The 16,745-nt window shown below is 41.2% G+C and overlaps 2 protein-coding genes across 9 annotated transcripts in view; both read right to left on the bottom strand.

The window, feature by feature from the left end:
- Positions 1-761: 761 nt before the first annotated feature.
- LOC123984568 (guanine nucleotide-binding protein G(I)/G(S)/G(O) subunit gamma-4) lies at positions 762-12,842 on the bottom strand. The gene is made up of 3 exons (XM_046071521.1): positions 12,442-12,842; positions 11,002-11,107; positions 762-1,857 (listed from the first exon to the last, which is right to left on the bottom strand). The coding sequence occupies exons 2-3, from the start codon at positions 11,098-11,100 to the stop codon at positions 1,729-1,731; spliced, it is 228 nt and encodes a 75-aa protein (XP_045927477.1). The 5' UTR covers positions 11,101-11,107; positions 12,442-12,842; the 3' UTR covers positions 762-1,728.
- A 1,476-nt stretch (positions 12,843-14,318) lies between these two features.
- lyst (lysosomal trafficking regulator) overlaps positions 14,319-16,745 on the bottom strand; it is a 59,683-nt gene continuing 57,256 nt past the window's right edge. For all 8 annotated transcript variants that reach the window (XM_046070179.1, XM_046070177.1, XM_046070183.1 and 5 more), the window contains 5 exons: positions 16,191-16,330; positions 15,941-16,038; positions 15,669-15,825; positions 15,493-15,564; positions 14,319-15,355 (listed from right to left, as the gene is read on the bottom strand). In XM_046070179.1, the coding sequence (XP_045926135.1) occupies positions 15,217-15,355; positions 15,493-15,564; positions 15,669-15,825; positions 15,941-16,038; positions 16,191-16,330 (606 nt within the window). In that variant the 3' untranslated portion in view covers positions 14,319-15,216. The remainder of the gene's footprint in view (positions 15,356-15,492; positions 15,565-15,668; positions 15,826-15,940; positions 16,039-16,190; positions 16,331-16,745) is intronic.

Raw genomic sequence — 16,745 nt, 5'->3', positions numbered from 1 at the left:
GTCTCAGGTTTTTTAGATTAGGAAAAAAAGACAATAATGATCCTGAAAACAATTTGAGTCCAATAGTTTGTGTTTGTGACAGTCCAGTATCAGTTTGACTCCTAATGCGATGGCTGTTCAAGTACCAAGAGGACATGTCTTTTAAATTTACAGAAACGATGATGCAAAAAGCCTGAACCACCAAAGGCATCATGTTATGTAAACGACCCTTACCATTATTTTTAAAAAATACTCAGATAGTATCAATAATTGCATGATTTATAAATGTTTTTTCCTAAGTATCATACAAGCTTAGTAGCACTACACGTCATTTAGCTGTCAGTGCTGTGCAACAAATATTCAATAATACTACTGATAATAACAATATTAATAACGATCATAACAATTCATCATAAAAATTAGCAAATGCTATTCAACTACCATGTAAAGGAAATGTTTCGACAGTGTGCTTTTTATTCCAAAACAAACAAAACAGGGAAAAAAAGGCTGCGGGACCGCAGTGCGAAGATCACACTGCTCTCACAGAAATTGGCACTGTAACATACTGTACACTCTAAAAGACTGGCAGGCCCTCAGAAACAGAGGAGGCTGTCAAAAAGGAGCAGAGAAACATGCAGGCCTTTGGTTTGGCATTAATGTCAAAGGCCTTGCCATTCACTCTAGGACAGGCAAAAAGAATCAGGCTCAGGAAACATGCCCAGAAAACAAATGAGTCCATTAAGGACATGAGAGGAGAAGATCCAGTCGGGGGGGGGGGGGGGGGGGGGGGGGGGGGGGGGGGGGGGGGGGGCTGCAGGATTAAGTGACAGTTTCTCTGATTTGAAGTAGCCTATATGAAGAGTAAATCAAACAGCGCAGTAAAGGTAGAATGCATTAGAGCGGGCCTGGGAAGGAGGTGGCAGATTCATAAATTATTTTTGACTTAAGAGTTGTTTGCACAGTGATAACTCTGAAGAACTCATCTAGCTGTTGAAACGTTAGCTCCACACCTTTCAATAAATACTCTGTTTATTTATTTGCAGCAGAGCCGATGTGTAGCCACCTCCTTCATATTACGAATGCAGTTTGCACAAACTGAAATAATTTACTATATGAGATAACGTTTCTGTTCCCACGCTCTAATCTGAGTCCGTGGGAACATACTTCTGGACTGACACGAGCAGGTTCATTGGTGACTGTGGAGGAAAATTAAAAGAGAAGCCACTAATAAGGGAAGTGTCAAATTTCAGTAGTACTTTCGGTAAGTGGTGCTACAAATAGTCAGACCTGTTCACTGAAAGGAAGTGAAAAAACTAACTTAAATTATGTTCCAGATAATACAAAGATGAACGCTCTTTTATTCAGATAAAGGGAAGGGAAATAACTGTTTAAAAAAGTCATAGACACTGGGCAAATTTCTGTTTCCTGAGGCATGTTAAGATCTAGCACAATTTAAGAAAAAAAAAGAAGAAAAAACATCTCTCATCTCATTAAGCACTGAGCAAGGCTGTTCTCTAATAACAAAGCAATAACGAACCTATTTAACAAGACATGATACGCTCACTGGGTTGCCAGTTTGGTAGCTGACTCCCCCAAAACCTTTAGCCACCAGGACAGAGCTGACCAACAACAGAGTGTCCACCTGGCAAAACTCAACTCAACGCCTATGGCCAGTAGCTTCAGGTGTGGTGAAGACAGAGAAGCCAGGCAACGCCATGCCTGCAGCCGTACAGCTCTACCGGCAGGTCATCAGAGGATGGTGCAGAAGAACTTCTTCTCCCGGAAAGGGTTCTCGGAGGCGGGGACGGGCATGATGAGGGGGTCCTCGCGTATGTGGGCGTCGCAGTACGCCATCAGGTCTGCAGCTGCTTTGGACACCTGAAAGGTTGAGACAAAGGAAAAGGACATGCATTGCTGACTATGATATAATAATTATTACACAAACGTAAATACAAAGAGATGCCTCCTGACTCCAACTCCTTAACTGAAAACTATCTTCGATGATGAAAATTTAAACCAGTCGCACTCTTCTCCAGCACACCATGCTTCATTTACAACATTTTCAGCTGTCTTGCCTTCATCAGGTTGTTTGTTTCTGGTTTTCTGATATATAATTCATCAGACTTAAAAGTTCAAATCCGGCCGGGGACCTTTGCTGCATCTCTCTCTCTATCTCTCCATCATTTTCTGTCATCTCTCTCCTGTAGCTATCTAAAAAAAGGCATAAAATGCCCCCAAAATAATTTTATAAAAATACTATACACTGTAGATGCTGCAATTAGATATAGGAACTTGCACATATTATGGAAATGAATCATCTCGTCTCATTCTTTCAATACATCATTTACATTAACAAAATACCTTTGTCAAAGAGAAAGAGAGATTTAGAGGCGTTACTTGTTCAGAGGGAGGCATTTATTGGTTTTCAACTCAGCTCTTATGAGCCCAAAAGGTCAAATAAGGACTTGACTTAAAGCCATTTTGTAAAGTTCACTGGATTACATTTGTTCTGAAATTTGTTTTTGAGAATAATATGAACTGTAGTTTAGGAGTAAAAGTGTTAGCCAAGTCATACATACACATGGATAACCTTAACTAAATTGTAGTTAGGTTTATCCCTCTAAGTATTAAGAGATTGAATACAATTGACTGTACTGTGTTTTGAAAATGTTTGGTTGAAAGAGTATAGAATCAGCTGTTTTGTATTGCACAACATTAAGAGTCTACAGACACGCTAGCAGCTCTGTGAGGCTTTACAGCAGCACTTTGAGCTAAATGCTAATATCAGCATGCTCACAATGCTAACATGCGGATGCTCAGGTATGATGCTTACCATGTTCACCATTTTAGTTTAGCCTGAAGGAGGTGCTAGAGGAAATGTCAGTGGATCACCAAAATCATCAGCACGACGCCATTAGCATGACTAAAAATGGAGGTTTAACCTTTTTAATCATTCATGTATTTTTGTTTTTGTATTTATGGTCATTTCTATTTTATCATTTCTTTATCCTTTAAGAGCAAATACTGTATTTTGTAAAATCTATTACACATTGACAGTAATGCTGTTTTGTTTACTTGATGGTGATTACTATGATGATGTACGAGTCACATGACTGACTGACAGACGGTCTATAAGGAAACTGGAAACAAACTCAGACACCGCCCTGATGAGGGCTAACAACACAAAAGTAGCATATTGTCTTTTTCAAAGTCAAACAGTGACTATAAATTTTACAGTATGGCCAGAATGCATGTGAATGTGGGTTTCTAGTTGGGAGCTGAGTGGGAGGTTACGGGAGGGGAGGCCGCAAATTGAGAGCAGAGGAGCAGCTGCATCAGAGGGACGGCGAGGGCTCAGGGATCTACACGGAGGACCGAGCCATCTGATCTCCTGCCTGGCACTTCACCTCACCCACTGCTGCTCTCACAAGAGAACACAACGCATAAACTCCATCATGCTGCTTTTCAGCTTTAGCTTTAACATGGATTATTACATTATGATTTTTTCTCTCACAGCATAAAATAATATTCTGGGTTGTTGATCAATATCAGGTGCAGAGATTTCTGTATTTTAAAAAGGAACAATGAGACCGGGGTATATTTCTTACTTTCACTAAATCCCATGAAAACCAATAGTTTGTTGGTTCATCTCTCAGTTCTTTCTGTATTTCCCACCCTGTGGCACTCTACCGCAAGCCAATTCATACTGACAACGTAGATCTATTAAAAATAGATACATTTAGTTTTTTTTAAAAATTCTGAAATTAATCATACAGGAGTTAGTAGTGCATTTGTTGGGGGCTATTTTCAGCTGTGGATTAAAAGTAAAAGTTAAAGTATTTGATCCAGTGCAACAACGGTGGTAGAGAGGAATGAGGTATATCAGGCTTTGGCTACATGGGAAGCACTTGTCAGCAGGAACAATCCATTGTTGATTTTGGTCCTTTCATGGGAATTGATGATAAGAAAAATACAGAATAGCACATGCAAGCTTACCCTTTCACCTTGTTAGACACCTTCCCATAGCTATTTAAAAATAAATTCCAGAAAATGTATTTTTTTATATCTTATTTCCTTTGAAGCGAAATCCCTTCAGGTTTACTTGCTGTATCTCTACCTCAGTGGTTCCCCACCTGGGGCTTGGGACTCCCTCAAGGATTCCCAAGACAAATATGTGGAGTTTCGAGATAATTACAGGGACGATAAAACATACATATTTCTGTTACACATAATTATGTTTTTCTGTTCCTTTGTTCTTGTGAAATACTGGATATTTTGAGGGCATCTAGAAATCCTTCAAATGAAGCATTCTGAGAAAAAAATCCCTCTGTGGTTGATACTGTTTAGACATCATGTCCACCGTAAGGCCATAACCTGTATTGAGGGGGTCAATTGTTTCTTTTTAAGGGGTCACACACAGCAAAACTTTGGGAACCACTGAGATACCTCATGCTGTACCAGTAAGTTTGAAACAAGACTATGGGTCCACAGCTCTGTGAAACTACTACTGTAGTGTTTTGAGCTCAACGCTAACGTTAGCAAGCTAACATGCTCTCAATGACAATGCTAACATGCTGATGTTTAGCAGGTATAATGTTTTTTGTTTTTTTTACTATTTTCGGACATCTTAGTTTAGCATATTAGCATATTAGCATGCTGTCATTTCATTCCCACTAAAGTACAGCTGAGGCTGAATGTGATTGGTTTAGCAGGTATTTGGTCATAAACTAAACTAATGACACAGAAAACACTTATTCTGGTGTAACTGGTTGATTTTATTAAGAGCTAGCTTACTCAGATAGCTGTTATATTAGTCACCTTAAAAGTCATATTAAAAATTATCTACTCGCTCAGAAGACATAACATATTTAAATGTTTAATTAGTTTAGCTACATATTTATTTAAAATGTCCTGTATTTGACCTAATTCAGGCACAAATCTGAGTATCCGAGCCTTCACAAAGTGGTAACATTAACATTAACAAAGCCTTGTCTTGCAATGCAAGTAAACAGCTTAGTTGTTCTCATAATCAAAGTAAATACATTAATTATATTATCATGTAACGGCAGCCAGGGTTTCTACAGTGAACGAGAGCCCCATAGGAGAAAAAGTGGTATTGCATAGCGTATGTCATTAGGCCCAGACTGACTGTAATTACACTGCAGCCCCATGATGGAAGGAGAGTCCTTCTAATTAGCACAGATCACATTCCTTTGGCTGATTGAGCAATTAATGAGAATGTGGTGATCCCTCAATCAGCAGCAGAGAGACTGCTCTTGTCACTGATACACACTCTCCCTCATCAGATCCTTTAATTAAATTTAAGGGATCGCCAGACGTGGCCAACTGGCTGTTTTCTCCACTTTCGCTGTACTTTTCTCTGCTTTCTTTTGTAGTCACGTTCTACTTTAGTGGCTTCTTTTTTGAGGCCATTAACAAAGAATTTCTTGGATCTCCACATCTGACGTACTAAGTGTTTTTTTAAAGCACAAACAGCTGCCTGCCTATCAATCATCCAACAACTGCTGAAATAATACAGCTGTGAAATCATGCTGCAACTAAAGCTGTTCATAATTTTGACACACTAACTCTCCCGTCAAAGGACTTGAGGATCTGAATTGACAAAAATCTTATAATAATACCTCAGATATAATATTTATAACTGCCTAAGGCGTAATGGAGCTTGCTGTCTTAATCAGTACAAACATCCATCCTTATTGCATTCATTAAGTTTTTCTTTGAACGTGAAACGTGAGCACTGAAAAAAATAGTAAAACCGAATATAAATGTGCTCAAAGTTGGCTAAAACCAAACTTTACTAATGTCATATTTTACTTCACTTTAAGAATAATGTTCTTTTTTAAAGAAATAGGACATTTTGGCCTGATGAAACACCTTGTATAAACTCAAATATGCCTGATTATCAAGAGTCATGGCTGTCTGTCTTTTAAAAAAAAACAGCTGCTTTGTTCCTGACAAGTTTTCACATAAGAGCAAACACACTGCAGCCAAATGAGACTGTGAAGTCAATTATTCAGAAAGCATACATTTTTGTCAGACCCACACCGGAGCTGAGTGAAAGCCTTTCAGATATAGATCAGCTGTGACATTTAAGACTAGTTTACATTTGAGTCTGACGCGTCAGGTGACAATAAAACATGTCAAATCTAGTCAGACTCTTTGTGATGTGAACACTTCTCAGCTCATTTAACATAACATAATTTTTACTACTTACCTTTCACCTTCAGCAATACTATAAACTAGTGTGTTTACCTTGGACACCATTTTGGGCATGACAGCAAATTATTATGGATCATTTAGCATTCTACCAGTAAACAGTGTACGACTTAAAGTGCAAATTAACAACGGCCTTGTTACGCTCGATGCTGGTGCCATTTTTCTTGCTTAGTGACCCATAAGTGACATGCTTGGATGTTCTGTTATTTCCTTTTGTCATGATGGCTCTGCCCACTAGTTGTAGCAGCGCATTTATTCTTTCCATTTCAAACTAACTGGAAATGGAAAACACATATTTCTGGTTCACAAACCAATTTTTTCCAATTGTGTCTTTTGGCACCATGATGAGAATCCACTAGAGAACTGGCTGTAGGCCTGAATATAATGTGTAAATGTATAACAACAAAGAGACGGCTAAGACTGGTGTCCAAATATCCAAAGTGATGTTTGTTATGCTAGCCACATATCAGCGAGAAAACTTGCTGTTAATTTGACTATATTGACATAGCCAAAAATCTAACATTTCAAAATCATCTCACAGTATCATTAGTGTTAATATTGGATTTCTTTTATATGTAATCGCCAGCGATAATCTCTATTAATCCATTTTGCTCCCAGTTTGCTGACACTTTTGTAATTCTTTTCACCACCTCTGAATTTTGTTCCACTCACCTGTTATATGGTAAATTAATGGTAAATGTATCCATTTTTATAGAGCTTTGTATCTAAATCACTTTACAATTTTGCCTCTTATTCACCCATTCACACACACACACACACACACACACACACACCGATGGCAGAGAGCTACCATGCAAGGTGCTGGCCTGACCATCGGGAGCAATTTGGAGTTCAGTGTCTTGCCCAAGGACACTTTGACATGTGGACAGGAGGAGCTGGGGATTGAAACGCCAACCCTGTCATCCACCTCCTGGGCCACAGCCGCCCAAATTTAGTATGGTCTGACGAGAATGTGGCATTTGTCCTAGTCTCACATTGAGAGGAGACTCAAGGGGCAAACTGTTGTGTTTCAGTGTCTCAAGTTGCAGCTCAGAAATCGACTACATTATTTCAATTCTGTTGAAACAGACGAAGTCGCAGGCTCGCTTAAAACTGGAAGAGCTCCAATATGGCAGCCAGAGGTTGAGTCTAATCACCTAAAAGTACTTAAAGGTTGGATCTTTACCACTGCATTCAACATTGTGCTGATATAATAATGCCACACATTGTTACTATTCACATTTCTATTAAATCTTGGTAAAACAGCTGAACACATTGAGGCTTCAAGGTTCATTTCTGGTTTGCTATTTAATGGCAATATTGATATGGGTTGCATTCAGTTTACTGCTTTGTACTGGGGGGGGGAAGGGGATTCAATCTTATTATTATATTTGTAAGGGGAATCTGTGCACTTGAACAAACGGGTGTGTAGCTAGGTTATCAGTTTTGTCTGGGCATTAACATTCGCTAAAAAAAATGACTTCTTGACTGAAAAGTGAAAGATTTAAATGAGATGTGCCAAAAAGTCAACTTGTAGGTTAAATCAGAGACCTTTGTAAGACATCTTCCGAACCCTGATTACAAGTTGGGGATAATCACTTAGTTTTAGAGCAGGTTTTCTTGTAAGCAGCCTTTGTTGTGCTGAGTAGGGATGATGGTGTATGGCAGGCTTCCAGGCCCGGCTATAATGCTGAGCGAACAGCCTCGGGGCTGTGGGGCAATCATTCCCGGAGCACATGAGGAGCATACCAAATGAGATGATGACATGGCCTTTTAAGTTGCACAAGAAGTCATTCATAAACACTGGTGCGAAGAATATGTTACAAAAACATATTATTGTAAAATTGCCTTTTATTTGGGTGAATATATGATGATTTTGAAGTGGTTCTATCTAATGAATCAAAGTAATACAGAAATCTCTATTTACAGCAACAGTATTATGACATTTTAAAACATGCTGACTGACCTCAACCATAAAGACGGCTCAAAAGTCAATATTTAACCAGGCGTTGTTTGATGAGGACACATACTCTTTATGAGGCCTGAACTGCTTCACAATAACTGGTGGCTGGTGGAGCTGCAGGAGGTTATAGGTGTCGGGAATATGATTTTTATATAGAACAAGCGAACACTGACTAATTTAAATATCTAATATCTATCTATCTAATAATATATTTTCTTTGCTGCGACAGGGAGTTTCAACCTCACAAGTCTGCTGCACATTTGCCAATATCAAACACTTGCAATGTAAGATGAGACTGAGACCTGAGAAAGTGCTAACCGAGGACAATCTCTATGATCGTACTCAGAAAACATGACCCAAATTTTTAGGAAACTACTGTCAGAAGTGGTCAACAATCACCGTAGCCCACTGTGCCCCTGGGTTTACCCCTCGCAGTTACCACACTGGTGCTGCTTGGGTCTCCCAGCTGTACACAGCTGATCAACTCTGACAGAGAGGTGGCGACACCAAAGCTTTCAAGGTGAACTGAGGCTGCGTGTGATGCCTGTCAGAAGACGTTGCACCAAAACGAAGCTGACAGACATTTATTTTGGTGTCATCTTGTTGGAATAAATTACAGTACTCTAATTATGGTGGATTATGAATGTTTACATATATGAGAAAATTTGTATAAAGCCTTTTGTGGCAGATAAATTGCCTCACGTGATGTCGCCGGCGTCGGTAGGGTCTGAGGACTACAGGTTTGTAAATGAAAAAAGTCTGGGGGTGTGGAGTTACTGCCACTCATCTCTGCCTGAGGCTAGCGGCTCGAGGCCAAATTAGCTGCTCCCTACCCGAATCTCTGTACGAACTGTCACCGGTTGAGTTGCATTGTGGGTAATGTAGGCACCAGGAAGAACAATATGTGGAATACTAATGATATCTCTGATCCTGCTGCGCTGATTTCAATCCTTTTTGTTAAACTGTCCATCGTGAGTCTGACAATGTTACAGGAGTGCAACATCAGTGGAGTACTCTTAAAGAACAGAGAGTCTGTGGAGGACAGATGCAAGATGATGGTGATGGTTTACTCGTAGTCCATCCAATATACAGTTTGGGTTGACAAAGAGTGCACACTATTGGAAGCAGGAATCAACATAAGGAGTCACTGTTAAGGAGTGTAAAGCTGATACGCTGTCTGTTCCTGCATCTACATTTAAGGAATAGTATGACATTTAGTGAAACGCTTATTTGCTTTGTGGCTGAGAATTACAGTAGATGAAAAGAACAATGCCACTCCAAAGTCTCAGTGTTCAGTAAATATGACGCTGGAGCCAGCCGCTGGTTAGCTCAGCTTAGCACACAGACTGGAAAAAAGAAGTAGCACCTTTAAAGCCCACCATTTAACATTATTATATCTTGTTTGTTTGATTTGTACCAAAACTGTGTCTAAAAACAACACCTCAGTTTTTTGTGTTATTTTTTTCTGTGGGTTGTGTACCAGATTATTTCTTGGCCAGTTGGGCACTCACTTCCAAAAGAACTAGATATAACCAGACATAATGTGGTAATTAATTAAGCTTTAGAGGCGATGGCAGGCAGATTTTAACACCTGTAGACAGAGCCAATCTAGCCGTTTCACCGTGTTTTATGTCCTTATGTTAAGCTAAGCTAAGCTAGCTGGCTGCTCGCTGTACCTTCATATTTACCGTAGACACAAGATTGGCATCAGTCTTTTCAACTGACACTCGGCAAGAATGTGAATAAGCATTTCACAAAATCTCCAACTATAGACTTTAATTTTGTGTTTGGAGGGTGACGATGTCACCATGGCGGCACGTGTAGTGTGGGCTGGAGCAAATAAACCTGTTAAACTCGGACCTCTTTTCAGGAAGGAACAACATTTTCCCTGATGAAGCTTGAACTGATAAGGATGGCAATATTCTCTGTTGTTGTTACAGTAAACAAATTCCATGAAATGACCAAAACCAACAATGTGTCAGTCCGTCTCTCAAAACATTCCCTTCCCGTCACTCTCGGCCCCCAAGCCCATTTGGTCCTAATGAAGAAGTAACTTTGAAAACAGTTCATGAATATATAGCCTACTTTCATTAATAAAACAAAACAAAACGCTCAGTCATTTCCAAACAGCTGGGCACTGTAGTTTTTATCAGATGTTACTCAAACAGGACTAAATAGTGTATTAATGGGGGACTATTTAGAGCCGTGGATAATTACATATACATACATACATGAACATCAGTGTTTCACCCTCCCAAGTGAGTTAAATAAATGATTACTTTAATTTATTTGTGTGCAAATATGAAGACATGTCAGGCAAATACAATAATGTTACCAATTCTAAGCAAGCAAAACAGCTTTTTGTGCTACATGCAGACATTAAATGAAAAAAAAAAAAAGATATGTTTGCTGGGAGCTAAAGACTCCTACTTGTCAACAGAAGGCTATCATACAGCTCTAAACACTCAATGTGTCTAAATCAGTGGAGGTTAGATATACAAATTTTTACCCTTCGTGTATCCCATTTATTTACACACCTATTTTACTGCTATTAAAATAAGTCAGTGTAACAATTAATCACATTACAGCTTACAAAGATTTATGTTTAGCTGTCACATAATAATAATATGGCAATATCTAGTTTAATAATCTGATGAGTGAAAATAGTTTTTTTTTCTTTAAAAAAACTAACCTAGATTACAGTTGCATGAAAAGGGAACAGGCAGTTTCCAACGATTAGTGTGTGACTACATGTTTGGCCAAATAGAAAGACATGCAAACACTTGCTCACAGACACAGATTAAAAAATAAAAGCCCTGTACCTTTATCCTATCCATGCAGGCCTCCATCTTCAGCTGCTCCACAGCTTTCCTGGCGTGGGAGATGCTGGCTGTGCTGTTGTTGGCGATACCGTCCTTCATGGTGCTCCTGTGACGCCAAACGCATGGCACAAAGAGGAAACACATAGAGTCAATGAACATCACATTAAATCCACAAAGCAGCAACCCCCACCCCAGGCAATGTCTCTGCCCCCCCACCTTTGGAGCAGTCATTCTCTACCACAACCTTTTTTTATTTAAAGGACCCCATTTTGTCTGGGGGAATCTGTTGGACAGCAGCCAAGCTCCATTTTATCTGAAGAAGAGAGCTTTGAAGGTAGCAGCTGGACAGCGGTTTGTCATTTTTCAGTCGGCGCTCATGCATGATTACTTTTCCTCTCTTTGGTCAAGTTGTTCTTTATAACAGGCTGGGGGAGATGTTACAGAGAAGGGAAGCATCAAAACACACACACACCTCTTTGGAGCTGCATGGTTCCCCACAGGGCTCATGGGCACTTCAGTATGAGGTATTTTTGTTGCCTTGTTTCCTTTTAAATTATCTGTTCTTGGGCCCTTCCAAGGGATTTCAAACCTGCAACTTCCCTTCTTCCGCCCCTGCACCTACAGACTGGAACAGATATCTGCGCCTTCAACTTTCTCCACATTCTGTATTAATGCAACTGCAATGTGTTTAATCTGCTCCATTGCAAGAATCAGCCTTTCTGTGCATCTACCAGGGTAACAATTAAATCTTGCTCCCATTTTAGGCCCCTTGACCCCCTTGCTCCTGAAATGTCCCAGTTTGGCAGCCACAGCAGAGAGGGAGGGAGAGAGAGAGATGACACCTGATCACAGATGTGTTTTATAATAATGTGCATGAAAATATGAAGCATTTCACTGAGGTGGGGTGCTGTTGAATCAGTTCACACTTAATGTTAATTCTTTCTTTCATTTCCATCGCATATATCCGAATTTAACTGTATTTAAACGGACGTTATTAAAGCAGATATTTTGTATAGGGGGATGTAGCAGGTAAATTAATTCTCCAATCCCACCCATTATGGCTCTAAAGCCAATTTATAGCTTTTAATCACACCCTCGCAGGAAGCTATCAGGCCCTTTCCCCATCGATTCGTCCACCCTGTCGCTCACACGGCTGCATTCGGGGCTTTAACGGGGTCTGCACCGTTTTATCCGAATGTAACGATGCTAATTGTTGATGCATCTGTCAAACATGGGCGACTCTCATTTTCTAAGGGGATTAAATTGTGGACAACACACCGTGCGAGCTGCGGCCCTGGTTAGAGCAGAAAACAGCAAACCACACATCATGAAAAAAACAAATGATTTTGCATTAAAGAATTATATATAAAACACCTCCTGATGCTTCGCTGCATTGCTCGGCTATGAGCAGATTAATGTAGGCTACAGCCGCCGACCTACCTGAAATGTGCCAATGGTTTTCCAATTTGGAGAATTCCGGGTTGACTCCACCCAACACACACACACGCACACACACACACGCACACAAAAAAAGAGGATCTTTCAAATATCAAATGATAAGAGGAAATCCCAGCCTCGTTTCGGTCTGGACTGAACCCGGGGAGGTAAATCCTTGCGTTTTAATTTCGCCTGAGCGGTTCGCTGCGTGAGTCGTGCGTATTCCGTGTAGGAAGATGAGATCCAAGCGGCGAGGTCTTGGTGAGCACCACGGCTGGACCTGGAGAGATGTTACGCATGCAGCAGGGGGGGAAACCTCTGTATGACGATCAGATACAGGCTGTGGGGCAGGGAGCACTCGATCAGTGGACCAGGAGCTGCAGCAGTAACACGCCAGGATGTTTCTACTGTACAAACTGGCCCTAAACGCACCGGGACAGCCTATTAGTCAAATTAGGATCTGCTGATTTTCAAATGTGCTTTATAGCTGCAGAAGGCACCTGAGGTCTACAGGCTTTCCCCATGTCATTTTTTACATCAGCGTTGACATCTCGCCCCCCCACCCCCCCTTTGGATGCCCCTGAACGCACTTTTCTGTGAGAAACGGACACAAACGACGAGATGTACCAACATTTCTTCAAATATTTATATATATTTATAATATACTCATCACTTGGTTTGTTCATACATACACACACCCACATATATACAAACAAAAGGAAAAATAAAACATGACCTCTCAGAACCTCAGTCCTAAATGACACTATTTAAGCCTATGATTTTAAATTATGCTTATTTTAACTTATCAACAGGAGAATATTTCCTTCAGTGTCAGAACAAAAAAACACTGTCCATTATCATGTTCACCTTCTGGTCATTTTCTCAACAAAAAAACAAAAACAAAAAAAAAAGGGAGAGGGGGGGCATTTATGTGATCTCACATGTGGATGTTCAAGAGCAAAGAAAGGTTGTGGATCTTATAGACATAGACTTTTAAAAACTTCAGAGAGGAAATGTATGTACACATGCATGAAAAAATAGTCCACAAACACAGTAACATCATGTCTTGTACAGCAAGGGTCCACATGGGCTGAGAAGGAAGCAAAAAAATCAACAACACAATAGGAATGATGTCTTGATATAAGAAATATTCCCTTTCCCGTAAAAAAGTCAAACACCAAGTGTGAAATGTAAGACATCATTTTTCATCACAGAAGGCTTGCTGCAGCCACAATAACTTTGTTCACAGCTGTGTTAAAACAAACTCCTGGTTTATGCCCATGTGAAATGTGACCAAAAAAACAACCTATTGCATTTCTGATATTGCTTACAGATTACGTTTATCACTGGAATTAAAGCAAAGCAAAGCTCATGTTAAGACAACAAATCATTGGCTCTCCTTCAATTAAATGGTGCTAAGTGGGAATGTAAAGAATAGCTGCATTGATCAATGGGTGGGTTAAGGAAAGGAACAGTTTCCCAGACTCATCAATGTAGTGTATAAGATTCGGAAATAAGCTGTAAACTTCATCAGCGCAGGAAACACAGTTTGCAGGACATGATGCTCCTCACCACACCCTCCCGCCTACTATTACCTTTTGTTATGCTGCACAGGTACTAAGCATGCCTCGTAGATTCAGGAGATTCCCCTCAGCCTCTTCTCCAGCTTTAGGTCTCTAAGGCTGTTTGTTAATTGCTTTTTCAGAATTTCAGTCAACTACATCAAGTAGTGAAAAGCTTTTAGTGCATTTGAGTGGCGGACAGTTTAAGCCAGTAAAACACAAGAGAAGGAAAGAAAGAAAGAAAGAAAGAAAGATGAGCCTCTGCAGCGTTTCTAATAAATAAATGAACATCAACATTTCTCAATGCAAAAAGAGAGGTTCAACCAAGGCAGGTCTTAATAAAGTATCATGACAGGAAATGTCACATCCACATACACAGTCAAGGTCAGCATCATTCTAGCATGCAAAAGTAGGACAGACCAACAGGCAACACAAGGAACAATTCATCCTGACGTCCCCCTCATCCCTCCACTGAACTCAGATACGAAGTGATGCAGGGCCGCGACACTAGTGTTCAGACTTGAGTGGAGCAGACAGCCCAGCAGAGCGGCGTCTCACTCCCACAGAGCGGGACGTCTCCCTGTGACAGACGTGAGGAGGGGCTCCCTCCCTCCTGGCTGCTGCAGAGTCAGGGCGACGCACTCGCCGAGCTACGGGAGCAGTTTGTCAGACGGCTCGCCGCAGGAGATTCGAGTGCCGCTGAGGTGAGAGACGGGGGGGGTCTTCACACTTTGGGTCTGGCTTTGGCCAGACGGTAGCAGCTTACCGGGAAACAGCTAAATCAACATCAGGCAAAGATCGTTGCACAACAAAAACTCCAGACTCAACAGCAAGAAACTAAATAATAAAAGACTTCACAAAGCAACACACTCTCAGAAATGCATTTTGTATAAAGTGTCTGTTGCAGCCAGCCAAATATTCACCCATCAACATTCCACTTCAGTACATTTATAAATATATATATATATTTATATACATATAATACTATTTTCATTATCATTTCTTAATGCTGGGAGTAACTGTGGTAGAGTTTGCCCAGCTGGGGATGGCATTAGTTAAAAGTCAGGATGGGTTCAGTAGGTTCAGGCCATGCTGACACGTCCTTCTCCGTGAGGAGGAGGAGGAGGAGGAGGAGGAGGAGGAGGAGGAGGAGAAAGAAGAAGAGAAGGGGCTCCTCTTGCTGAGAACTGGACAGTAGTAAACGTCAGACACACAGTCAGCCTGCGGCATAGCTGCTCAGGAAGGAGTAAAACATGGGCAGCTTCATGCGCTGCTGGTCCCGCCGACACCACGCCATCACTGTGCCCTCGCTGTTGGCTGTGTAGAGGTGGTGGCCGTCACATGAGTACGTGAGGCTGAGGTACACAGGAGAGGACATATTCATCAGCATTCACCACACAACAAAACTGAATATTTATACCGAAGAATATTTACAATGGTGGCAAGGGGCATAAAAGCAAATAATAGCACGGCTGTAGCGCTGATAAGATACCTGATGATGGGTTTACTTGACTTGGAAAAGGTGATCTCTCTCACAGGTTTTAAATCCCAGGTGCTCCACAACCTGAAAATATTTCAGACATAATAAGACAAACAATCAGTGTGAATAATTCATTGTCTCGAGAAGAAAACAAGCACAAAAACGTAACAATAAAAGTTTCTGCCCACCTGACGACACCGTTCTCCAGCCCACCTGCGATAACGTTCACTGACACGCCCTCGGGCTGGTTGGAGAAGGCCACGGAGCAGATAATCTCCCTGCAGTGGACGTGACCGATTAGGTCACCGTTCACCGTCCACAGGCGCAGGTCGCTGCCGCCGCCCACTGAATGCAAAGAATCGTGTGTCATTAACTCACATCAAGGACCAAAGCACATTGTGTCAGCCTGGAAAAGTGACATGATGAAGTCTGAGAGGATACAGAGCGAAGCAGCCTTCACCTGAGTCACAAACTGTCGCGATGTCACCCGTGGTCTCGCTGGCAGACACTGCCGTCACCGGGCTTTTGTGGCCTGTGAGGCTTTGTACGTAACAGAGCCTGAAGAAACACATAGCAGCTGAAAGACCACACAAACTCTGCATGTTGCAAAAAGCATCACTTTATTTTACATTTCTCCTCGCACACAAAAATACACGAATAAAACATTTTCCTTCTTCTTCTTCTTCCATATCTCTCACACACACACTGACCTGTTGAGGTCCCAGAGGATACAGGTGCCATCTCTGCTGACACTGATGAGGATGCTGTAGGGTTTGCAGACAAACAGGCCGGTGACTTCCCCTGTGTGTCCGTACAGGTGAACCTGAGACTCCACCTCCATCTCTGTAGGCTATGGAAAGACATTTTCCAAATCAAGACACATATTAGTGACCATACACAGAGGACATACAGATCTGAATAGTTGCATGTGAGTGTTAGGATGGATGAGTTATCTTAGTTTCAACATTTCCTAAAAAAAAATACTCCATTAATTAATCTTCCACAGCATTTTCTGAACAGCACAAATCAACTGCTACTGAAACACCCTTCAGAGACATCTACATGCCTATTGGTGGGGACCGATGAAAGTCTGAAAGCCTCTCTGATGACTGAACTCCCAGACCTCTAATCCCACTTGTGGGCTCGGTGGAAATGTATTTCAAGGGCAACTGTGATGTGACTAATGAAGCTGAGCATTTGAGCACGGTGAGGCGGTCTAAAGGGGTGTGTGTGTGTGTGGGGGGGGGGGGGGGTGTGTGTGTGTG

The sequence above is a fragment of the Micropterus dolomieu genome, linkage group LG15, assembly GCF_021292245.1.
Source record: "Micropterus dolomieu isolate WLL.071019.BEF.003 ecotype Adirondacks linkage group LG15, ASM2129224v1, whole genome shotgun sequence".
Classification (NCBI taxonomy): Eukaryota; Metazoa; Chordata; class Actinopteri; order Centrarchiformes; family Centrarchidae; genus Micropterus; species Micropterus dolomieu.
This window is presented reverse-complemented; position numbering and strand designations above follow the sequence as displayed.

Bases quoted from the DNA above. Each gene is read 5' to 3' on its own strand.
- LOC123984568 (XM_046071521.1), bottom strand. From the start codon at position 11,100: ATGAAGGACGGTATCGCCAACAACAGCACAGCCAGCATCTCCCACGCC. The intron at 1,858-11,001 runs GTACAGGGCTTT...TCAACCTTTCAG, and splicing joins CCTGCATGGATAGGATAAAG to GTGTCCAAAGCAGCTGCAGA.